General features: G+C 30.4%; 2 protein-coding genes across 6 annotated transcripts in view; both read left to right on the top strand.

The window, feature by feature from the left end:
- LOC107441688 (recombining binding protein suppressor of hairless) overlaps positions 1–8,558 on the top strand; it is a 71,262-nt gene extending 62,704 nt beyond the window's left edge. For all 5 annotated transcript variants that reach the window (XM_087168170.1, XM_087168171.1, XM_087168172.1 and 2 more), the window contains 4 exons: positions 1,200–1,355; positions 2,973–3,076; positions 3,162–3,243; positions 5,447–8,558. In XM_087168170.1, coding sequence (XP_087024296.1) covers positions 1,200–1,355; positions 2,973–3,076; positions 3,162–3,243; positions 5,447–5,659 — 555 coding nt within the window. In that variant the 3' untranslated portion in view covers positions 5,660–8,558. The remainder of the gene's footprint in view (positions 1–1,199; positions 1,356–2,972; positions 3,077–3,161; positions 3,244–5,446) is intronic.
- Positions 8,559–14,510: 5,952 nt separating this feature from the next.
- Positions 14,511–25,739, top strand: part of LOC107441683 (cytochrome P450 3A25) — a 49,400-nt gene continuing 38,171 nt past the window's right edge. The window contains exons 1-3 of the mRNA XM_087168168.1: positions 14,511–14,694; positions 19,177–19,273; positions 24,522–24,574. Coding sequence (XP_087024294.1) covers positions 14,606–14,694; positions 19,177–19,273; positions 24,522–24,574 — 239 coding nt within the window. The 5' untranslated portion in view covers positions 14,511–14,605. The remainder of the gene's footprint in view (positions 14,695–19,176; positions 19,274–24,521; positions 24,575–25,739) is intronic.

The raw sequence follows: 25,739 nt of genomic DNA, 5'->3' as shown, positions 1-25,739 counted from the left end.
TTTACCAAAAAATGAGTTAATGAATATTTTTTAATTAAAAATAAAATTTTCTGTATACACCGAAGAGCCATTACATTCTGACCACCCTGCTAATAACATGTAGGACCACCTTTAGCCCTCAAAACTGCTAGCACCCGCCGTGGCATTGATTCCACAAGGTGCTGATAGGTAGTCTGAGGTATCTGGTACCAAGCGCTCACCTACTGGTCCTGCAATTCCCTCACATTGCGAGTGGGTAGCGTGGCAGCACGAATTTGGTTTTCCAAGTAGGACCACAAATGCTATATAGGATTAAGGTCAGGTGAATTTGCGAGCTTGACATAACTTGAAAGTCACTGGAATGTTCCTCAAACCAATCCATGACCATTCGACCCTTATGACATGGTGCATTATCCTGTTGGTAAACACCATCCCCCTCAGGAAAAACTGTTGCCATGCATGGGTAAACCTGATCTGCAACTATGTTCAAGTAGCTTACAGACGTCAGAGATAGTTCTATGAGGATTATGGGTCCTAATGTGCCCCATGAAAACATTGTTCCTGGGCGAGAAACCATGAAAGCCTGGGAGAGCTCATTGTTATAGATGGAGGGTGGTCATAATGTAATGGCTCTTCGGTGTATAAAGAAAAAGTAAAGATTTCTAAATAAAGGACGCATTTCAATTTTAAAAACATCCATTCCTAAAAAGTGACATTTTCTTAAAATATGGAAACAAACACTTGTTGTAGTATATACATTTATTAACTTAGAAAAGCAAGACATGGGTGTTTATCACTTATTAATCATATAATACATTAATAGTATAAAAAATCTCTTCATTTATATTTTTTAAAATTAAATTTAGACATTAATGAGTTCAATTTAGACATTGAATTTGGACATTAACGAGTTTATCAAATTTTTACATTACATTATCAATCAAAGTAAATTTTACGCTAATACTCTGAAATGTGAATATGTTGCTCAATCTTTGCAAAAAATATGTATTTCATTTACTGCCAAAATGAAATATTATCGTACGAGTTCATATTAATCATACGAGCATTCCAGCTAAAGACTTAATTTCTTTTCGAGCCATTAAATTTGAAATTCACATGAATTGTAAAACCTATACAAAGTCCATTAGAATTTTAATTTATAATCCTATTATAAATCCTTACTTATGAGCACTTTGTAATCAATGTCTTATTGTTGACAGGCTACCCCTTGTCCAAAAGAACCTAATAAAGAAATGATAAATGACGGAGCTTCTTGGACAATTATCAGTACTGATAAAGCTGAATATACATTCTATGAAGGTATGGGGCCAGTGAGATCACCAGTCACGCCTGTCCCAATTGTACATAGTCTTAATGTAAGTATTTGTTTAGATATAAGCCTATAGTTGACTTTCTTTCTAATGGTAGTACACATTGATATATTTTATGTTATGAATAACTCAGTGTAGAATGTTGCAATGAATAAAAAATACATGTTTAATTACAATCAAATTTAATAAATGCAAAAAATAAAAATAAATTATATGATGGCGTGATATTTGTTAGACTTCCCCCTTCAAATCCGTTGCCTGCTACCCAAGTGATACATAAAAAGAATTAATATGAATGATTACAGCGCCCTCTTTTGGTCACGCAGAAATTAACACCATTCAATGTTAAGTGTTGTTTTAAAGGGTGATATAGACAGATGATGTTAAGTAAAGGTAAAGAGTCTTACTTCTGCAGAGTTTCCATAAGATTTTATTTTGACATTGAAATTGGTAGCAAAATTGGTAATTTTCTATTTAATGCCTGTGTTTATAAATTTACTTTTGGCCACCGCTACGTACAAATAAAATACACATGAATCTCTCCAAATGAGTAATAATCAAACGATGGTATGCTTAACCTCCAGCAAAATTTAAAAAAATAATTAAGCCAACAATTATAATTCAGTTGTTCCTTCATTGCCTCATGGGAGAAAAACCTCGTAAACAGCAAAAGTTGGCAAGTGGGGTAAAGGTACTTAAAGTTACGATAGTTGCAAACTGATAGTCATAATAAAAAATATGCAACTGTGTAAGAATATCGTGAAGTAGCCTTCCGAAATAGCTATCCTTAGCCATAAGAGTACTTGGAGATAAAAAGTTATATTTTTACTTTTATGGCTATCAATGTTCAACTCCATACCCTTCTAATTTCAAATCTAACTTAGAAGACAAGGGCACTCCAGGACTAAGTATTGAGACAAATCAGACTTTGTGGAGAAATTTTTGTTGGAACTAGCCCGCATTTGCGTTACATTGAGAAGAAAACCACGAAAATCTCTCACGACTAGCCCAACAGCAAGGGGATTCAAGTTCCTAATCCGTTTACCATTGAGGATATTTTACGTCCGCACTGTGGTCGGTGCGGCCAAGAGCAGAAATCTTATCTACCAGCACCACTGGAATTCAAACCTTATCACATCATTAGGAGGCGAAAGATTTATCATTAATTTTATAAAATGGTTATGTTAATGATGCTAATATTTAAGTTTGAAACATTAAATCACTCTTTCCTCACTTCACAATAAATTATTATTTTCTCCGTTCTTGAATTGTAAATGTAAATGAAAAATACAGATTCCAAAATTCAGCAAAGGATGTAATACTAATGAACATATATTTCAAAATGTCTGTTGATGATATGATGCTAATTAAATGGAACTCTAATAAAAAATTATAATCCATATAAAAATTATGATCATAGTAAAAATTTTGATTAAAAAATAATTATCAAATTGCTCTTTCCTCAGTTAACAAGAAATTATTATTTTCTCCACTCTTGAATTTATTAATGGATTAAATTTTCAATAAATGTATAAATGAAAAATTCATATTCCAAAATGAAAAATTCCAAAATGTAGCGCAAATCAAAATTATAATCTGAAAAAAATTATGATCTTACTAAAAATTTCAATCCCTATACATAGTGCTATGTTTTCATTACAGCTAAATGGCGGAGGTGATGTTGCAATGCTAGAGCTTTCTGGCGAAAGTTTTACGCCTAATCTTAGAGTATGGTTTGGAGAAGTAGAAGCTGAAACAATGTACAGGTAATATGCAGTAAAAACATAATTGACACTTTAGATAATTTTTATAGCAAAGAGTTTCTTATTCTTGGATTTGTTAATTTTATAGATGTCAAGAAAGTATTTTATGTGTTGTTCCTGATATTTCATCTTTTCGAGAAGGATGGCAGTTTGTAAGGCAACCAACACAAGTAAGATTCAATTTTTTCTTGAAATCATCTAGTTTTAACTTTTTAAAAGTCCCATGTCAGATTGTTCTACAAGCCCTGCGTAAGACTGTTCGCAGGCGCTGTCGATCCCCAGTTCATTATTGTGGGTGGCAACACGCATGATAGGATGGCCAAGGCATACCTTTGAAGCTAAACACATTCAGTGAATCCTGTGGTCAGTTCTCCAGACCTAAATGCTGGAATGCTTTTAAAAAAGTAGCTGCTGCGCGTTATCCCTTCTAACTGAAAGATTTAATGGATGGAGAGGGATTATTTTTCTGTTATTTTTTACGGTCTTTTTCACGTGGTTTTTCAAATAACTATATTTTTAATATAATGTTTTAATGTCACATGAAATACAAATTTGGCAATTCACTTTTTTGACGAGCTGGATTCACGACTAGGCCGTTGTAAATCAACGTCATTTTCTAATCGTTTTTTCGACTGTTGTTTTAGTTAGTTGTCTTATTTCCAGCCAGACAATTGACACATAGTTTTTTAGAATCTCGATATTTTAAGTCCGATATTATTTCTACCAACTTATTCGGAATCGCACAATTGAGTATTTAAACTTAAAACGAACATAAATAGTTAATATTAACCTTTCAGTGATCGTCTTATTAAAGGAAGTCACACAGCAATGAATATGTTGAATTCTCTGCATCACATAATTTATTGCGGTACCGCTTTAAATTATTACTTTTTAGCATAAGTACTTCAAAGTAGTATTTTTTAGCATTAGCGGACATTGGTACTGACTTTTATAAATAAAATAACTTCCTAATTTTGATATTATCATTTTTATTCACACTTCAATGAGTTTTCATATAAAATATACTAGATTTCTATCATTATATTTCTTGTGTTATGCACTAGTTGTGATTGCACAAAATGTGACATAATGCATGTTCTGCATGAAAATGTTATTTAACTTTTGGACATGAGTGTGCACATATTGTATTATAAATACAAATTGTATAGCTATGATCGTATACATATTGTATTGTTAGTTTACTTAAAAACGAGCGCAATATATATTTTTTATTTACTTTTTTCCCCCAATGTTTTCGAGCCTAACTTTTCTAAAAAATAATCTAAGAATTAGTTATTAATTTTAATTAGAACCAAACGTAATTTTGTTATTTCTAATTTTCTCTCATTGGTTTTTTTCCCAATATTTTTCAATAAGAAAAATTACTTAAAAAATATGTTATTAATATAATTAAAGACAAGCATAACTCATAATTATTTGTAATAATCTATTTTAATCGTTTCTGTTTCCGATTTTCGCACATAAATAAAAAGAAGAAATATTTTTTATTAAAAATGAAGAGTTATCAATTTCAAAATTAAGTTTTTACTTTAATGTATTTTTTTTTTCTTAAGGGATATTTTAACCCTTTGATGCAGATGGGGGCACCGGTGCCTCTTTTATATATTATTTTTCTGATACTTTAAATGCAAGCAGAAATATATAAAAAACACTCTAATAATTATTAAAAGCATCTGTTAGTTTATCAAAATTATTTTTGCACTAAATTATAAAATCCAAAAAAAGTAGTTAGAATTTTTTTTTCCATTCATATTCGAAAGTTTATCAGTAGTTGATTTTGTAAATGGGCGAAATTTCAATGATAAATAACTTTTTCTTAGATCTGAATAATTGCAAATTTGAAAAAAATATTATTTGGAAGTGAGCCGTGATCGGAAGATTTTACCTTTAGCACAGAAAAAGACATCGGTGTTTTATGCTGTATTTCACAATTTGCCTTGCAATTAATTTACTAATGTTCAACTCCGTAGCCTTGTAATTTTGAACCCAATCCAGAAGGCAAGGGAATTCCTGGATCAAGTATCGGGAGAAATTTGCCTTTGTGGGAGACTTTTAGATCGAACTAATTCGCACTTGAGTTACATGGAGAGGGACCCCAAGAAAACTTTCCACGGCTAGCCTGATGGCAAGAAAACTCTTACCCATGACCCGTCTACCTCTGATATTTTGCGTCAGCACTGTGGTTGGGGCGAGCCGGGTGCGGTATTCGAATCAACCAAGCATCACCGAGATTCAAACCCGGTTCACCTCATTGGGAGGCGAGTGCTCTATCCCCTGAGCCACCACGACTCTTAGTGTTTTAAATTGAAATTTCCTGTTAAATACTCTAACTTTACTCCTTTTGAATTCCAGGTGCCTGTATCTTTAGTGCGTAGCGACGGGATTATTTACGCAACCGGTTTAACATTTACCTATACCCCCGAACCTGGTCCAAGACCTCACTGTCCTCAAATAGAAGATGTTTTAAGACCAAACCTCCTTCATAATCATGTATCTGACGGTGTTGAACACTCACAGTCCTCCTTAATGATGCCTCCTCACAGTTACCAAGATCATAATCTATAGTAGCAGTTACAATAGTACAGTCTACTATAGCACAGTCTTATTTTTAAACGAAACATTGTATATAGAAATTATATTTCATAAACGAAAGATTTGTTTTATGTCAAAGATTTTTATTTACTTTTATACCTAAAGTAAGCATTGCACTTTCATCTAAAATTATGTTTGTTATGTCTTTTTATAATATAATATCTCTAAATGATTATTAATTTGCAGAGGATGTTCCCTCATCTCCACATTTGCTATGCATTTTTAGAATACTTTTCAAATTAATTGATAATTATTTTGCGCAGGAAGGAGTTCCAAAACGAAGCAATTAATAATTAAAAAGCATGGTATCCATGTGTGAAAACATAATCAAACAGTTAAAACTAATTAGCAAATGACAATCCCAGATAGCAGTGTAAGGTTCATTTTAATGTCAGCAATAACCTTTATCACAAAGCCGAACAAGCTCTATAAATGATTAACAAATAAACGCAAGATTGAAACAGTTTGAAACTAAGCTAGTTTACGCGCTATGAAATTCTCATCTAGCTTGCTTGCATAAACAACCCTTTTAGATCGAGATTGAATTTGCCTTTTAAAAACAATGCAGGAAAAACTTTCTAAAATCGTGAATGAGTCATCATTCGCAAATCAAGAGTAGAATGTGTTCGCAAAAAGAGGATAAATTTATCTTTTCTAGGTTTTAAATTTCATGACCAGCACTGAAACAAGGTTTATTTAAGCAGACTCTTATAAACTTTCTTAAATGTTTTAAAAGTGATGGTTGGTCGTCTGATCATTAATTTTTTCAACGCAAGCAACCAATTAAAAATGAAAATACAACGTGGACAGGGTTGCTCCCCTTTTTTTTGTCTGTTCTAATAAATGAAAATAAATAGTTGATTTTCCTTGACAAGTAAAATGGACTTCCTGATTTTAATTCCAAAAACAAAATCTTTTAAAAAATGATAAGATGGAGCCAAGAATAGACAGAATTAGAATTCTTAGTGTTGCTCTTGATTTGACAGCAATGGGGAGTTGTCTCTGAGAGCATATATATATATATATATATATATATATATATATATATATATATATATATATATATATATATATATATATATATATATATATATATATATATATATATATATATATATATATATATATATATGTGTGCGTGTGTGTGTGTGTAGGACGAAAGAGATGGTGATTTTAGTCTCTTTCAAAATCATTAACCCTTGCTAGAATTTTGTAATTATTTTTATTTATAAATTTTTTTTAAAAAAGCAAAAAACGAAAACACTCTAATAGTTTGTTATTTGAAAACTATCCTAAAAATCAGGAGCAAGCATGAAAGATGATTTTAGAATACTAAAAATATGTTCTTAAGTTGAGTTTATTACGGAAATATTTTTTTCTGCAACTTGGTCAATGCTTACTCTGGGTGAAAGTGTACACAAATATGTACTGCTTGAAATGAAAGAAAGCAGGTCTGATTTTGTATATGTAGCTTCTGTGATAACTTTTGATAACTTTTATGTTCCTGTAATGCTGTTTTAGAACAAAATTGTATGTTTTGGTATTCAATATTAAGACAATCTTTCTTCTTGTTTTGGTAACATTTATGGTGAAGTGAAACAAATAATAAACAGCATTATTTTTAAAAAGACATCAACTTTTCAATACTTACAAAGAAATATTTTCTTTTGTCTATTTAACTTCATTCAATCATTTTTCACTTCGTTTAGGGGTTAATCTTTTTTTCCCGGTGGCAGTAATAATGTACAATAAGAAAAAATGTTCATTATTTTTTCATTACATAATTGCCTAATTATTTATTTATTTCAATCTGAAGGCTTTGATATAAAAATTTTTTTCTATGATTTCACTAAATAGTATTTTGTTTCTACAACAAGCACTGTTCTCACTGTAAGATGTATCATGGATCAAACTCAATGTTTGAAGATTGAGATTTTTCCCTAGTGTTTGGGAATAATTTCCATTTATTTAGATAATTTCAATATAAATAACACTGGGGACAAAGTAATGATCTAGTACTACAGCTCATGCAGAAAGTTTAATAGTATATTTCTTTTGCCTTCCATTTATTTAGATAATTTCAATATGAATAACGCTAGGGACAAAGTAATGCAGAAAGTTTAATTGTATAAACAACGTCAACATCCTGAGCCAAGACACAGAATCTATATTGTTGAATTGGTGATGGTAATAAGTTTTAAGTATTTATACTTGTAATTATTGTACATCATAAATTATTGTGAAGAATTTTGTCAGTGTCATGTTTTGAAAGCTAAAGAATTGACTAATTAAATTTTATCATAAAAAAATGCTTAAATCAAATTTTACACTTAATTTCTGTAACTAAAAATTAATAAGATATGGAATCTATATCTTAGCAGCAATAATAACACAGTCCTAACTACTTATTACTGTAATTAAAGTGTTGCTTTCAGCATTTCTTATTTCAACGTAAAAATATCTTTCCGTTTATATGTTGGCATTCCGGATTGAATTCCCCTTTCCTTATGTTTGTATATTTAGATAGATTACCAGCCGTTGAACTAGTATAAATGAATTCCAGTATATTTGTCTACCGTTTTGTTGCCTGATCACTCCGAAAAACTCTGCTAAAGAATTTTGCCAGTGGTGGAAAATTTTTGAATATCACCTAATTATGATCCAATAATACATAATTGTAATCCATTTTGAATACGCATCTAATTATGATCCTGCGATGAAGACATTCCTATATTCGTTATGTATTATATGTTTTATGTACGTGTTGCTTGTTTACTTTTTATAAAATGGCTATTGTTTTTCCAAATGTTTTCAGTAAAATATCTTCCTGTATTGTTGAAAGTGCGTTATTAAATTGCTTATTTATTAAGAAGATTACTTTCATTATGATAACCAATTGTTGTGTTGCTTCTCTTTTATACGAACTAAATCGTTAAAAATACTAAGTAAATGCAAAATGAATATAAATTCAATGGAAATGACTTAAAACAGAATTTAGTGCAATAAAAATGAATAATATTTGTTAAGAGACCCTTTGCCCGACCTGACTTAGCCATCAATAAGGTGTAGACGTAAGGGGATATTCTAAATATTATTTTAATTAACTTTAATTTCTACAAATTAAACAATGTTTGTGATAAGTATTAGAAATAGCTTTCCTTCAACGCTTCTTAATTTATAAAATGAGTCTCTTAATATTTTTTATATATATATATGTAATATATATATATATACATATATATATATAAATACATATATATATATATATATACATATATATATACATATATATATACATATATATATATATACATATATATATATATATATATATATATATATATATATATATATATATATATATATATATATATATATATATATATATATATATATATATATATATATATATATATATATATATATATATATATATATATATATATATATATATATATATATATATATCTTTTTGACCACCACTATTTTAAAAAAAATTAAGACTCTTTACCAATATGTCATACTGCTGTGGTTTTCCTCATAAGCTTTTTCAAAATGCAGCAGAAGATATATATATATTCATATTTGAATTACTGACAATCAAAATAGGCAAAATTGATAGACAAAGATTTTGATAGATTGGTAGATAAAATTTTGAAAAGATTGGAACATAAATTGGGAGGATAATGATTTATATATATTTGGCACAAAAAACAACTAAGCAAAGTCGCCGCCGCAAGTTAATTTTTTAGGATAACCCAGACTAATTCAAGAGAGGAAGGAATATCTAGTTTTACTCCATTGCTGGGCAACCAAGTTCAGACAATAAAAAAAATTAAATAATATTCTACGATTGCTCGGGGAGTTTATTTATTAATAGTTAATAGAAAATACCTCGAAGTTTCTGGGCAATAGACAATATTTTTTGCTAATTTCAGCCAAACAGGCGAAGATTTTTTTCTTTTTAATCACCTTAGAAAAGAAATCTTGAATTGATTTATAAATTATTTACTATTTCCTAAAGTTTTAAAATTTGAATACATGAACTTTTTATCTAACATTATTTGGGTATATACACACACATCTGCAGTTGAATAATAATTATATTTGATGATTGTTTCGGATAAGTCATTATTACCTACCGGTGCTCTTCGGTGTATATATTTATAATCGCACGCTTTCTCAAGAAGTATTTGGAGGACTATTTTGTAACTTAAAAGTGTTCAGTTCATGCAATTTTTTATACTTTTCAATAAAGTTTGAAGCTCTCTCAGAGGTTTGAGAGACCGAAAAAAAAATTAAGAAAGAAAACAAGTATTTTCGAATACCCTAAGCCAGAAAATCAATCAATAAGCTTGTAACTTGTATCAATTACTTCGATTGTTATTTGCAGTACAATCGAATTGTACAGTACTTCGATTGTTATTTGTTGATTGTATGTCGGATTGGTTTTCAAATCCTGCCTACATCCTTATTTCAAGAAGTCAACTTCCTTCTTCAGTATTCATGTTTATATTAAAATCACCGTCAATACAGTAATTATAAGTTAATAATAAAAAGAATATGAAAATACTTTAAATTATTATTACGTAAATGCATTAAAAATGCCTGCGGGTGAAAACGAAAATAAAATCTCTTTGAACCTTTGGGACCGTGTCCATCATTTTTTGACCCTCTTTATTTGTGATATTCACCTGAATTAGTATTAAAAACAATCCAGTTTGAAATGTAGGTTAGAATTTCTGATTCTTAATTAAAACAATAAAAACAAAAATATCGTTCAAATGATGAAATTCTCTTTTATTCACAACTCAAGAATTATTTACGGGATCTCTCTGGTCCTATTTTTCAAAACTAAATTCAACGACTTAAAGCATAACAAAATTAAAAGTGAAAAAAAGTATTCTAAAAAAATTATCGAAGATCAGCGGTCGTCATAGCAACGCATGCAATGACAACACATGCGCAATGTTTACAATTACTCTTGAACACTGTTGTAAACTGTAATGACGTCCAAATAAGATGCGCACGCCATCAAACCCAAAACAAAACCCATTTCACCAATAGGTAAAAATCAAGGTTTTTTCACAAATTGTATTATGTATTAATGAAAATTACACTAACCTATAATAACCAGACATCAAGGTCAGTATAAAGTATGCAGAAAACTCCTTATCGTTTTTAGCTTTCCTTTAAAATCTACAAAAACTTTTTTGAAAATTTTGCTTCAGAATTTTTAAGTTTTCAGAATATTTAAATCAAACTTTTTCCATTAGTTGCCAAATCCGATTCACTATTATAATTTTATTTTTTTACAAAAGAATTAAGTTAAATACTCATATCTTGTACATTTGCAATTCTTTTAAAAAAATTTAGAACAATAATTTCGTAATTAATTTTAAATTGCTCCAAAATTTTTTTCTAACGTTACTTATTATTTTCAAAATTAGTGCAAATAGTAAGATAAATTTTTTTTTCGACAATTGTTCCTATTTGCATAAATATTCAAATTAAATTTATAAAAATATATGCAATTATTGCAAATAACAAAAGTATTGAATAACAAAAGTAAGTTTATAGCTTGATTTTCTGACATAGGATCTTTAATTTAATTTTTTCGCAATTTATTGTTAATCTCTTACATCCCAGAAATCTTTAAACTTTATTGCAAATTATGAAAAAGCATGAACAGCAATTCTATGAAAAGCAATTCTAAAATTACAAAATAGTCCTCTAAGTATTTCTTGAGAAATTAAAAAGAATATTAAGAACTGAAAGCGTGTCTCCCATTATTTTATGGGTTGTAAATGTATAATCTTTGTGTATGCCTGTTATATTAGATATAAAACATAAACTTGTTAAGGAAAATTAGAAATTTTATTATCGCTTTGTGAAAAAAACAATTTTTTTTTGCGTTGGTGGTTCAACTATTTGTTCATCTTTGTGTGTTATCAAAATTTATTCCTTTGGAAGTTAAATATTTATTCTGATGTAGAACTTCGCAATTCTTAATGTATTATAATAAAATGAAGAGTTTTTTTTTCATTAAAGTTTGGATAGCTTCTGCGAGGTAAAAATTTAGCTGCCGTTTCTTAAATTCGCTTGAAAATTTCGATTACTTCTTTCGATAATGTCGTATGAAAGGGTATTTTTTTATTGGTTTAAAACTCTCCAATAACAATTTTCCTATTTTTTCAATTGTTTTAATTATTACACCAGTGATAGTTGCTAACTTATAGCTTTTTGCCGGTTCGTCAATTTTTAATTGTCCCGCAGTGGACTGATCGTTAAGACACGGTTCCCAGCAGATCACCGAAGTCAAGCATCACTGGCTACGGTCAGTGTGCGGGTGGGTGACCACTTGGATCAGTCTGCGTAGGGACCCAGGGTGTGCGGTATTGGTCTTCGTTAAACTGTGCTACCGTGAAGTGCTCGACTACGCGCGCAGGCCGTCGGGCTACCGAAGAGGGGGTGCCATCCCCTCCGCAGAGGATCAAAATTGTGATGGCATGTCTTCGGATCATCCTCCGGGATGTTTCCCAGAAAATCGCCAATAGCCCATTGTGCAGCTCTAGTGCGACGTAAATTAACAATAACAACAACAATCAATTTTTAATTATTTTTTATTCGTTGTGTCAATTAAACTCAACGATGAACCTGAAAGCAATGGCGAATTACGTTACTTAATTAGTATTACTTATAAGTTATTTGAAACCACGTGTTTATTTAGCTTATAGTTGTGTTTTTAAAACGTGAATCTATAAAAATAAATAATTAAAATCAGTTTTGAAAAGTAAGTTTTGAAAAGTAAAAAACAATGATGCAATAGTACTAATTTGTATAGGAGAAACGTTAATAATCACCACATTCTTATTCATGCTAATCATTCTGGATTAAATTTAGTAATAACCCGAATTATGATACTTAATACCCATATAATACTGCATTAGGGAGAATTATAATTCGTTGCAATTAAACAAGTCTATCAATGTACGCTGTTAAAGCAATTTTAACAAAAATAATGTTTGAGCTTTCATCATAATTAGCTTTAGCATAATTATTTAATGTGGCATAATTATTAGCATAATTATTTAATTTTGTCAAGTAGTATACAAAATAAAACCTTTATTGATTTGCGAATGAAATATGATTGCATTTTGTTAGTTTCAAGAGTCAATCAAAGTGTGATATATTTCAATTTCGTTGAAGGTTTTAGAGTATGTTCTTCACGTAAAACTATAAGACTCTTGTTTCATTATGTTTGCAAATAAATTATTTTTTATAAAATATGAATGAAATTGGTCAAATCGTTTCTGAGATATCAAATTTTAAAAATTTGACTGTTTGAAAATTCAATTTCTCAGGAACTGCTCGATCGATTTCGCTCAAACTTTGTAGTTTGCTATATTAGATTACATTCTTAAAAATGATATTACATTTGTGCACCTTACAATTCAAAATTTTTTGGCCTACATGAAATTAAAAAAAAATAGTAATTAAAAATTATTTTTCGTATAGAATTGTCTTTAGATAAACGAAATTCATTATTGTATGTAAACATTTTTCAATTTGCTTGAAAAGTTCAAGAGATGTTGCGAAATACGTAAAAAGTAAAATTAGCATTAAGGAGTCCGAACTATTGAGACTTGATCAAACTATAAATTTGTAACTTGAATGCGAACTTGAAAAGCGAATGGAATGTTTGAGAGCCATAGCTACGTCGATCGAAAAAGTCGATCAAAATGATTGGGACAGCAGGATTAAGGAAATCGAAAGAAACTTGAACAAGACTCTTGGGAAAACACCATTTGAAATTCTTCATGCCTACATACCAAGATTTAAGGATGGGATTATAAGGTTGTTTGCTGATGAAGAGGGTGAAATACGGAATGATACGGGGAAGCTACAACTCGAAACAAGAGAAAAAAATCGAAAAAAAGCAAGAGAAAATTAAAGCATATTACGACGAAAAGAAATCTAGTACACTATCGACTGACAAGGGCGAAATTGTGGTAGTTAAAAGACATCCAAGGGGGACAGGGAAGCCAACGAAACCTCAACTACGTTATCGAGGACTTATGGTTATCACAGAAATACTTCCAAGTGATACATATCGAATTTCTCAATTAGAGACCAGCGATGGTAGCCTGTATGCCACAATGGCTAATTTCAGTCAATTATAAGCTTGGAGAAGCTGGAATGAAGAAGATGATGATGATGGTAATTTCAGCGAAGATTCTGATGAAGAACCCAGAAGGCAACTGCCAAACGAACTGTGAGTAGATCACGGCGTTATAATGATTTGATAAACTGTTAGAAACTTATCAATATTTCATATTATTTATCCTGTTAATTTTATTGTAATGTATTTCAATGTATTGAGGTCAATTGAAATGTCAGGATGGTCAAATGTAAGCTCAAATATATTGTAAATTAAGAATGGCAACAGCGATTCTGTTTAGTTTGCTTTTTGTGATGTAAAAATTTGAAGAACTTCTATATGAAATGTACGTGAATGTAGTAAGTTACGAGTGCACTTATATTATCAATATTGTTTTCGCTTTCTTTAAAAAATTTATTATTATTAAATTAACTACATAAGAAGCCAACAGTATTTTATTGATCATAAAAGAGTATATAATGTCTTACAATTGCCGTTTTTAGGGATATTTTTTCGGTTTTATATGATACTTAAATAAATAAAATAAATAAAAGAATAAAATAGTTCCATTTAGCAATATTTCTATTAATAAAAGTATTAAATAAAAATATAAAACAAATATTTATTGCAAAACGTAAATTCAGGTAAACATTGTTAGTTTTCATTCACACTTCCTACGAGTATTGCTAGCTGTTTCACGGAGAAATTAAGAGAGAGGGCTTTTTAAAAATTACCATACTGTTTGATGAGATAAGATAATGGCTATCAATGAGCATATTTTTTCTTATTTAAATCATATTTCAATAGAAATACTACTAATTGGAATTCTTACTTCTTTGTTCTGGTGGTATGTATTCATATTTTAAATTGAATAGTTGTTTAATCAAATGTTATAGAATCTTAGAAATGCGGTTACTTTTAGAGGAGATTATTCAATATTTCAATAGACTAAAAAGTATTAGATGAGACAAATTTTAACAAATTTATTTTAAAAGTACACAGTGACATGTATAAAGCAAAGTTATATAAAAAGGTCAACTTTTTTGATTAAATTCAAAGTTTATAGTTTATCATTTGTATTGCATTAAGAAGAGTTTGGAAAAAAAGGAAAGAAATTTATTTCATACCAAAATAATTTTTTTCAAAACACTTAAAAAAAGGTAATTTAAAAATGTCACTTAAATAAAGTAAACTTACTTTTCTGAAGGGAATCGAAAAATTTTGTGTATAGTTTTAGAGAAGTTTTTTTGTGGTTTTCAGTCAACAGTTATTTTTAAAAAAATTATTTTTTACTCCTAAGTCAGAAGAAAATATTTAAATTTTTTAAATCTTTAAATTTTCAAAAGTTAATCTTCAGTTCGTAAAAGATATCTCACACCAAGGAGTAAAACTGTCCCACAAAAAATACTTTCTTTCTGTATAATTTTCGTCAATTTTCTATCTAATTTTTTCAATATTTATTATCAAGGATTGCCACCTTAATTTATTTCTTGCACAAGCTGACATAGATGCATCGGGCGTTAAGTCCCCGTAAACGATCGAACACCGGTTTTTTCCAATGGCCGTTTAGGGCTTTATCCTCTGTGTGATCAAAACTGCATTTTTCGAGAAAACCTTTGATCCTGAGCAACTTCAGCATTTTTTAAAAATTATAGTAGACCACAAGATTCATAGATAGATAGCATTTCACTTTAAAATTTCCAATTTTTGTGTTCTCTTAGCAATAAGTATACTTTTGTTTATAAAAAAATAATCTCAAAATTCAGATTGATTAAACATTGTAGCAAAAATATACGTTAAGTCCCACTGAATTTTGAATATCAAATTTTATAATTTTTTATTTTTTGAGCAATGGGTAAAATTTTGTTCATAAATTCTCAAACCTTAACAAAATTCAAATTGATTAAATAAAGCAAAAATTTTATTATACATACATTTAAAATCCCATCAAATTTTGAATCTAATGCTTATTGAGGAATCTTCTACGTCAACGAATTTTCATATTTCCTTTACTTTTTTTGCACACTTAACACCGGTTTGATTCGAGTGCTTTTCGCTTACTCTTTGGAAACTTTTTTCTTTTTATTCAGAAATGTAAGAAAATGAAAGCAAAAATCTAAACGGGCAGACTTTTGTTGATAAAACGTATCTCTTACCAGCGTTAATACTGAAGCATCACTAAAACCATAGATATATATTTAGGTTTTTCACTTTAATGTAAAAGCATATGTAAAAGGGAGACTAGTATTCATTTTTCAAAGAGCGGTAAAATGACAACACAGGCCCAAACGTTTTCAGCTTCCCCCAAAGGCAAAAACCTTAACCACTGGCTAGATTGATGACTTAGACGTTTTCTTTTATTATACAGGATGTTTATAAAGTCCCGAACTCATTTTGATGTTTAATAACTCATAAAATAATAAAGATAGATTAAGATTGGTAACATAAATGGTTAGATAGACTCAAAAAGTTTCATGACCCTTGTCAATGAACTTCCACCTGTGCCCCCTTCGTCGCACGGAGAATATCAAGTCGATAGTCAATTTCACGCCAGGTAGCGGCAAGCATGTTGGCGCCCACAGAGGCTATTGCAGTTGTAATTCTGGCTTTTAGGTCATCAATGTTCGACACGATCTTCCTGTAAACATTGTCCTTTATAAATCCCCAAAGAAAGAAGTCCAGCGGCGTTATATCAGGTGATCTGGGTGGCCAAGGAATTGGACTTCCTCGCCCTATCCATCTTCCTGTAAAATGGTCATTCAAAGAACTACGATCGATAATACCCCAATGAGGTGATGCACCATCTTGTTGCTAAAAGACATGTGGCTGAAGCTCTTCTAGTTGTGGAAATGCGAAGTTTTTCAACATGTCTAAGTATACGACTGATGAGAGCGTTGTATAAAAAAGAAAGGCCCAATGACTTGGTCGTGCATTAGTCCACACCACACATTAACCTTTGAGGGATCCCTTTGTGTCTCACGGTATTCATGGGGGTTTTCAGATCCCCATATGCACACATTATGGCGATTTACAATGCCAGAAACATGAAAGGATGCTTCGTCGGAGAACATTATGCACTTCCGAAAATTAGCATAATCTTCTATCCTTCCTACCATATCTGTTGCAAACGTCATCCTCCTAGGCCTATCGTCCGGTTCCAAACATTGAACTTTGTATGCATGTAGTCTTGATTGTTTCTTAATAACCTTGTACACCGTTGAAATTGGCATATCCAATTCTCTTGTGGCTCTACAGATCTTCTAGGATAGTATAAAAATGTCTGTCTGACACGCTCAACGTCAAAATCACTTGTGCAGGGACGTCCGGAACGTTTCTTATCTGCGATACTTCCAGTTTCTAGAAAATTCTTTTTCCACCGCAAGATGTTGCTTTTGGATGGAGGATCTTTTTAGTAAATTTTTCCGCAATTTTTCTGTGCTTGCACTATGGATTTCGTTTCTATGAACCACCATAAAATCTGTGCTTTCTCTTGTGTATGCATTCTCCTTAATATCCGCTCGAATAAAACATCACATAGAAAAGTACTACATAGAATAAACACATCAAAAGTAAACATAACATTGCAATAGTTGCTAAAAACAAAAGAGAGAAAAATGCAATTAATAAGCAGACGATATTTAGAAAAGTACAGATATTTAGACTGGAAAATGAAATTATCTAAAATAAATCACACGTGCAGACGATATTTACACAAGTAAAGATAGTCAAACGTGAAAAGGAAAATATATGAGTTATTCCATCAATAAATGCCACAAGTTTGTATATATCTTCATTATTTTATGAGTTATTAAACATCAAAATGGGTCCGGGAATTTATAAACACCAATTAAAGGTTTCGTGTTCGCATACAAGCTTCAATACAAGCAAATTTTATAGCTATTTTATGGCAAACTCGAATTTATTCTCAGAGTTACGATCTTTTTTCGGTGAATTAGAATGATGAAATATTAAATGTAACTTCGTGCCAGATGATTGGGAAAGTTTAAATTGCTTCTTAAATATCAAGAAGAAATTATACCCAATTAAAAGTTTTGATCGTTTTTTGATATAAAAAGACTAGCAGGCATAAAACAAGAAAAAATGGTGAAAATAATATAATTTGGTAAAAGTTTCAAAAATACATTTCTCAACTATATTGAAAATTAAAATATATATACAGTCGAACCTCACTAACTCGAACCTCGATTTCGCGAATTTTTCGATATCTCGAAGAAAAAAAAATTCCCTACGAATTTCCTATGCACTCAATGTTAAAAAAAACTTGATTTCACGAACTTGTTTTTATAATCCCTCGATAACTTGAATTTTTTTCTAAAATTAAAAAAATATTCAAAAAAAAACATTTAAAAAATTTAAGAATGGCTGACAAGGCATGGAATGATGTGTCTTCCTTTACGATAATGAATGGCTTCAAGAAGTCTGGATTCATTAAAGATCACAAAAGTAGTCAAACAATCAATATTGTTAATTCTGCTGAAAACTACACCGAAAATGATTGGAACAGATTGACCGAACTCATGAAGCTTGATGACATGGAATTTCATAACTTTGTAAACGTAGATGATGCAGTAACAGATTGTGGTCAGTGGGATGACAATGATATCATCGCTCAAACGAAAGCTTCTTGTGAACTATCAGAAGAAGAGGATGAGGAAATCGAAGATTTACCACCTAATTTTACTAACAAACAAGCACTTTCTGCAGTGGCCACTGTAAGGAGATTTATTGAGAGGCAGCCGAATATGTCAGAGGAGACATTTAAAGCTATAGTCCACTTAGAAAGTGTGATAGACAAACTTTCTAACGCATCTCTAAAGCAAACAATAATTGAATCTTTTTTTAAGTGAAAGTGTAAAAAGTGCTTTTAGAATAAATATGGAATAGTAAATAAGGTATGTAAAGAGCATTTTTCTTTATTCTAAAATCGATAACATGCGATTTTCGATAATTGGAATTTTCGGTTTCTCGAATTTTTTCTCCTCTCCCTACGAGTTCGAGATATCGAGGTTTGACTGTATATGTATTTTTTTTGTCTCCCTTAAAAAGAAAAAAAAAATCACTTTATATTACCACCGAAAATTTCTCAGGAGTGTTGGTTTCTACTTTTGTTTTCATTTTAGGTGCGACAAAAAACGATTATCTTTTTAATTCACTTGATAAATTTAGTTTTAAATTTTTTCTTCTTCAAATTTTGAAAATTCTGTTTTTTTTCCCTTTAAGTTTCCAGTAAGTCACCAGTTTTGATCCTGTTCACACTGATTTGAATCTGAGAGGTTAGCTTTAATAACATTAGTTTTCTCTATTTTAGGTATTCAAATAAAAAACTTTCGTATTGGAAAGACAAAAATATTCCTTATGTGAAGCCACTTCCTTTTTTTGGATCTGTGATAGACTATCTGACAACAGTAAGATATTTTGCAAATTAATCTCTTTTTTTAAGGAAATTTTATAGCTAAAATCTCTTTAAATCAAGAAAAAAGAAATAAGAGTGTCTATATTTTCATTCAAGAAAATTATATAGAAAAAGGTGTATGTACAATATATATATTCATTTTTTTAATTTTCTAATTTTTTTATCTTGAAATTTGACACTCTATGTGTCCATGTAACTCTGATTCGATCATGTACATAATATAAAATATATTTTATTACACAACGCAATTTGAGTGTACTCACAAAGAGAATATGTAGCTGAGCCAAGAGCACGAAGCACATATATTAGGATAGTGCTGTTATCTAGTTAAAATAAACTATTTCCAGTTACATTGAAAATAGTCCCATCTTGTTTGTAAAATAATAAATAAAAATGTTCTGAGCACAAGAGATGGGTATATTCAAAACTCTTTGGTGAGTTACTTTTGAACGCTCTAGCTTGGAAATATCACGGGCACGAGAAATAAGAGATGAAAGCTTATCTCATGATTTTTGCGGGAGTGAGAGGTAAGGGGATAACAAATTGAATTTATCTTACTGAAAATACTGGGGTAACAAATTTTACAATATCACGTGAATCTTTTTAGATTTTCACGAAGAAGTTTAAGGAAAAAGGATAAACGAAATAGAAACCTTCTGGTAAGGTGAATTTTTCCTATAAGCTTTCAATCGGTAAAATTTTTACAATATACAGGATGGTTCAGCACAGCTTTGACGCAAAATTTTTATTAAGCATATTTTTCATACTTTTTTTCTATTATTTTGCAATAATTCAGGATAAAATGAGTGAAAATATTGTATTTAGCATTATAACAGTTTATGGTTATGATATACGGCATAGAACAATCGGCGTCTTTTTCTGATTTGAAGGTAAAATCTTTCAAATACGATTCACTTCCAAACAATATTTTTTTTTAAAATTTGCACTTATTTGTAGTTATTTAGATTTAAGAGATACAGTTATTTATTATTTAAATTTACTTAATTTTCAAAATCATTTATTAATCCATTTTTAAATATGAATGAGAAAATTATTTTTTCAAACTACTTGGATTGGATTTTATATTTTAGTACAAATATAATTGCGATAATCTAAGAGATTATTTTAGTAATTATTAGATTGTTTTTTATAATTGAAAAATACCAAAATACATTTTTGCTTGTAATTAGAATGCCAGAAAACAAATATGTAAGGAGACATAGATGTCCTATCTGCGTCAAAGGGTAAATAACAAAATCCACAAGGAAATATGTACTAACTGGACCTGTTGCTCCTAACTTGGTTTGGCGCATGTTACAATACTGTCACTGGTCCAATATACAACTTTAGACCAAACAAAAATAATTTTTTCTTCTTAAAAAATTGGTATTTAATATTAAAAGGAATGAAATTTTGGTATGTTCACCTATTTTCAAATGTAAGTAATGCAGGGATTCATTTTCAAGAAGAATTCGTTTCAAAAATTACTCAGCAGCTAAAAATCGAAAAAGGAAATGTTTACACTGGTTCAAAGTACTTGGATGCAAAATAAAAAATCGACCACCCTGAACAATTAAAAGATCAATTACTTAGGAATTATTCGTCCCATTTCCCTCAAATTTTGTATTTTGAAATGTTAAATTACATTCTTTAAAATTGTATACCTTACAATTAAATTTTTTTTCACCTCATACTATATAATAAAAACATGAAAATATAATAAATATTTACTAAACTTTATTTTTTTGTATGGAACTATGGAAAATACTTTTCGACAAGAATTATTACATTATTTATTTATCTTGAGATCGACGAGCTTTATAATTGTGAGAAATTTTTTTTCGATTCACTTAAAACTTACTCGAGATATGACGAAATACGCAAAAGGTAAAATAAACAGGTTCAAATTGACCACCCTCCTGACCAAACTATGGGGACCATATTTCCTAGATTTTGACTACTCCCTATATTTCGTGGTCGGAAATCCGAATCCGTATAAAAAATATGTTTATTTAGAGAGGGTACGTTTTTATGTCAAATTTCGTAACTTAAAACATCTTATTAAACAGTACTTATTAAATAGCATATTTGAAGTAACCCCTTTGAATCATTATGATTGAGTGAGTCCGTGAATGTGAAGATCCGATCATTAGATCAAAAGTTATTCAGTGTGGTCCATTTTTTATTTTTAACACTGTACAACACTTTTCCATTTCTGAAACTACAATTGTTATTTTGGAGAATTACTTTTACATTTAATTTGTATTTGTTTTTTGATTTTAATTAAAATTTTCAGAAATACTCGAGTTTTTTAAAATGCTGAATACTGTACAAGAAAATACATGCAAATTTTTATTTTTTCGCAATCAGTTTATTATAAATTCAGTAAAAGAGCGTAGTAAATTACGAAATGCATGAATCCTTTAATATCTGTTGCAATTTGAAAGCACTTATATTTTTTTTCCTATATAAATAGTTCAAAACAGAAAAAAGAAGTGCCAGGAAAGTTATTTTGCCATGAACATTAATCTAAGAAATTTAAGATAATCCTCGGGCACTAAAATACATTATTGAACTTAACATCGAATTGTATGCTTTTAGCCGATATTTTTAATATTAAATTGGAGCTTTCAATAAAGACAAATTTTACTCAGTTTAAGCTTGTTTTAAAATTAATATATTACCACAATTATCGAAGTTAAAACTCGGTTATTAGACCTAAATATATAAATTAAGACGGAACACAAGTACTATATTCCATAACCAATTTTAATTCAGTTCTTATTTACACACGCTAAAGTTCAAAAAAGATAATCACTTTAAGGTGACAAAGTTGTTACTCATTATGAGGCTATTTATAATGACGCAACAACGGAGAACATATTAGATTAAGATTTAACACTCACAATCATGAAGGTTTCGTCTAAGGGGTTAAGGGAATTTACGGCTAAGGTTGGGATTAAGGGGATTTACGGCTTAGAAATAATTTTGGGTTTTGTACTATATTTTTCAACCACATTTTTCAAAATTTTTTTAACAAAAAAGTTGGCATCATTAATCGTTAAGAATTGGGTACTTAAGGCCAGTTTACACGGCCCAAGTTCTTGAATCCGAGAAATTGGAGGGATTTCTCTGTCCAAGAAATTGGATGATTCGTCGACACTGTCCAAGTTCTTGAATGTCACTGATTCGTCGAAAGAAAAACTTGCGCATGCGCATTGTTCATATTCACCATTATAAAATAATACTTACATAAGTTTAAAATTGCTAAATAAATTCAAATAAAATCATAATAACACAAATAAACCGCAACAGATCAATTTACTTGGGCTAAAATATATGAAAACAAACTAGAAAATGACATAATTTGCTGCCTGCTTGTTTAGGTCACAAAACCTAAGACGCTGATTGGTTAAGGGAGAAAAAACTTGGATGGAAAGTAGAACATGTTCTACTATCGTCCAAGAAGTTGGACCAAGTTTTTGGATGATTGTTTACACGATCCAAGCTCAAAGCAAAGCAAGTTTCCATCAATATCAATCAATCTCTGTCCAAGAAATTGGATCGCCTAAACAGGCCATTACAATTCGAGAAAATTATCACTGATACACAGACTATTGACCACAGCACCAGCTGATCATTTATAAACAAGATGGCGTGTTAAAATAGAGCTAAATTTCCTTACAGAAGTTTAAACGTTAATTAACGTTAAGTTTAAAAACAACACCGTATCGGACATCGAATTTGTTAAAATATAATTCACTCTCGTCTACGCCTTTTGCTTAACTTAAATTTAGCATTTGTTTGTGTATTGTATTGTAAACGTGATGTATTTTTGTTTTGTGTACTAGGCAACTTCGATGCATGATTAGTTCTTGTATAATTAGTATTTTTTAGATAGCATAGTGACTGTCTTTGTGTTAAGTAAGAAATATATAGTGAAATATTTGAGAAAGAATCTTTGTGAAAGAATATAGAATGTGTCTTTTAAGAGAAGTGATACGCGGCGGGATTAACTTACTCGGAACTCAGTTGCCAACATAAGCAAATGCCCGTTTCAACAACCAATCAGGATTGAGATATCCATAGTACGTGGCTTGCAGGTATACCATTTCCGAAAGAAAATTGTGAATTTTAAATTTTTTAATATGGCACTATTGTGTAAAGTGTGTTTTATACCGCACACCTAGAGTAAAGTGATACCAAGTCTGCCATAATCACCACTCTTACTAAACGTATTTTTAGAATCCTTGCCAAAAATGAATTCAAAATAATCTATAGATTAGGGATCAAAAACTAACATTTAAATGAAGAATGAAAACGAAAATACCCTTGAGATCTAACAAGTCAATACTAACAACATTCTAACTTGATTGATTATCCGATAAAGCACATACGTATTGAAATGTTATTGTTAGAACTTATTAAAATTTCCCCAGGCAAACAAACTGGTTCGTATGTTTTTCATTCTGCTTTCTTCGCAAACAATTATTCATTCACTGTTAAAAAAAATTGGTGTCAAGTTATTACCATTTTTAGAGTTGAAGTAAACCAAAATTTTCTACGGTGCATGTATTCACATTTTTTGATACCTTTTGACTGTTATAGTTTCAATATTCATTTTTTGTTTGTTTGTTTACAAACAACTCATATTTTCATTTGCATTAGAATCAATTTATGGTTGAATAGCAAAAACGTTTCGTTTAGCATATTTTTGAAGGGAAATATATTAATAAAAAAAGTATATTTTTAGTAATTCTTTCAAATAATTGTTATTTTGTCAATTTTTAATAATATTTTGAACGACAACTACAGTTTTGAGTTTAAAAATATATTTAGGTTATCTCGACAACAATATTTTTTACAGTGTTACTTCCTACAGAGTGAAATTTTTTTTTTTAAAATGCTAATTCTTCAGCATTTTATTTTTTTTACTCAAATATTAATGTGCAACACTTAATGCACACATATTTTTTTTTAAACATAATTTTTAAAAAGAGTTCTAAAAATGTACATTAAGGGTAGTAATTTCAGAACATCTTGTAAGAATACTCCCAAGGCTATTTTGTGGAACATGAAAGTTAAACGAAGCTACTATTGATGCTATTGTCGATTCTTAATTATATTTTCTTGACAGTGTCACAAGTCACTGAATATGTTCAAATTTAATCTTAACTATTTGCTTAGTCAATGTATAGAATTTAATGAACATTTTAAAACGTTTGGACACTTTTTTACAGCCGATTCATGTTCTTGAGCTAAACAGATACTTTTCCTTAGGACCAGTTTACGGGTAAGTAAATTTAAATTTAATTCCTTTTAGCTAACTATAATTCTCTTCTTTATAAGCACTACGGCGCTACCCAGACCTCCACTGTGTCAATTACGCGAATTTCCATACGTTTATTATATACAAATTTAATTCCCCAATTATTTAAATTCTCATGTCTTTTTCGGTATCATTCAACCATCTCGTTAAAGTCGTGGTGGCTCAGGGGATATAAGGTGCCCCGGCTTTGAATAACAGCGATGACTTGTGGATGCAAATTCCGCACCCAGATCGCACTGGCCATATTGCTGACGTAAAATATCCTCAGTGGTAGACGGTTTATGCGTTAGATTCCCCTTGACGTCAGGTTAAACGTGGAAGGTTTCCGTGGATTTCCTCTCCATGTAACGCAAATACGAGTTTACACTATCGAAAATTCCTTAATGAAGGCAAATTTCTTCTAATACTTCATCCTAGAGTTCATCTCTATTGGGTTCAAAATTATAAGGCTACGGAGTTGAACATAGGAATCCAGAAGACAAGGGAACTTCTAGATCAAGTACTGGGAGAAATTTTCCTTCGTCGAGGACTTGATGGAACTAACCCGCATTTGTGTTACATGGAAAGGAAAAACCACGAAAACCTTCCACTGTTAACCTTACGGCAAGGGGACTCTAACCCATGATCCTTCTAGCACTGAGGATACTTTACCCCAGCACTGTGGTCGGTGCAAGCCGGATGCGGAATTCATATCGATCATACATCACTGTGATTCAAACATGGTTCACCTCATTGGAAGGCGAACGCTCTATCCTCTGAGCCCTCACGGCTCCTATATCTGTGTTACAAAAATACTGATTTTTGCGGTGAGAATGGTTGTTTTTTAGCTCTTTTTAAATTTAAAATTATCTATCCCCTCAAGAAACAGCCGGAACATTTCTACAATTCAGTTTTACAGTCCCTTGCCGCCAGTCTGATCATGAAAAGTTTTTGTGGTTTTCCTCAACATGTAACGCAGATGCGGGTTAGTTCCGTCAAAAAAAATCCTCTACCAAGGCAAATTTTATCCCAATACTTGATCCAGGATTGGTCCGTGTTTTCTGGATTGGGTTCAAAATTACAATGACGCAGATGGGCCGAATGTGACCTTTTTGCAAATTTTTTTCATATTTTTTTGCATATTTGCACT

The sequence above is a fragment of the Parasteatoda tepidariorum genome, chromosome 7 (assembly GCF_982258835.1).
Source record: "Parasteatoda tepidariorum strain Cologne lab strain chromosome 7, Ptep-v5.0, whole genome shotgun sequence".
Classification (NCBI taxonomy): domain Eukaryota; kingdom Metazoa; phylum Arthropoda; class Arachnida; order Araneae; family Theridiidae; genus Parasteatoda; species Parasteatoda tepidariorum.
The sequence above is the reverse complement of the archived record's forward strand: the minus strand, read 5'-3'. Positions and strand labels throughout refer to the sequence as shown.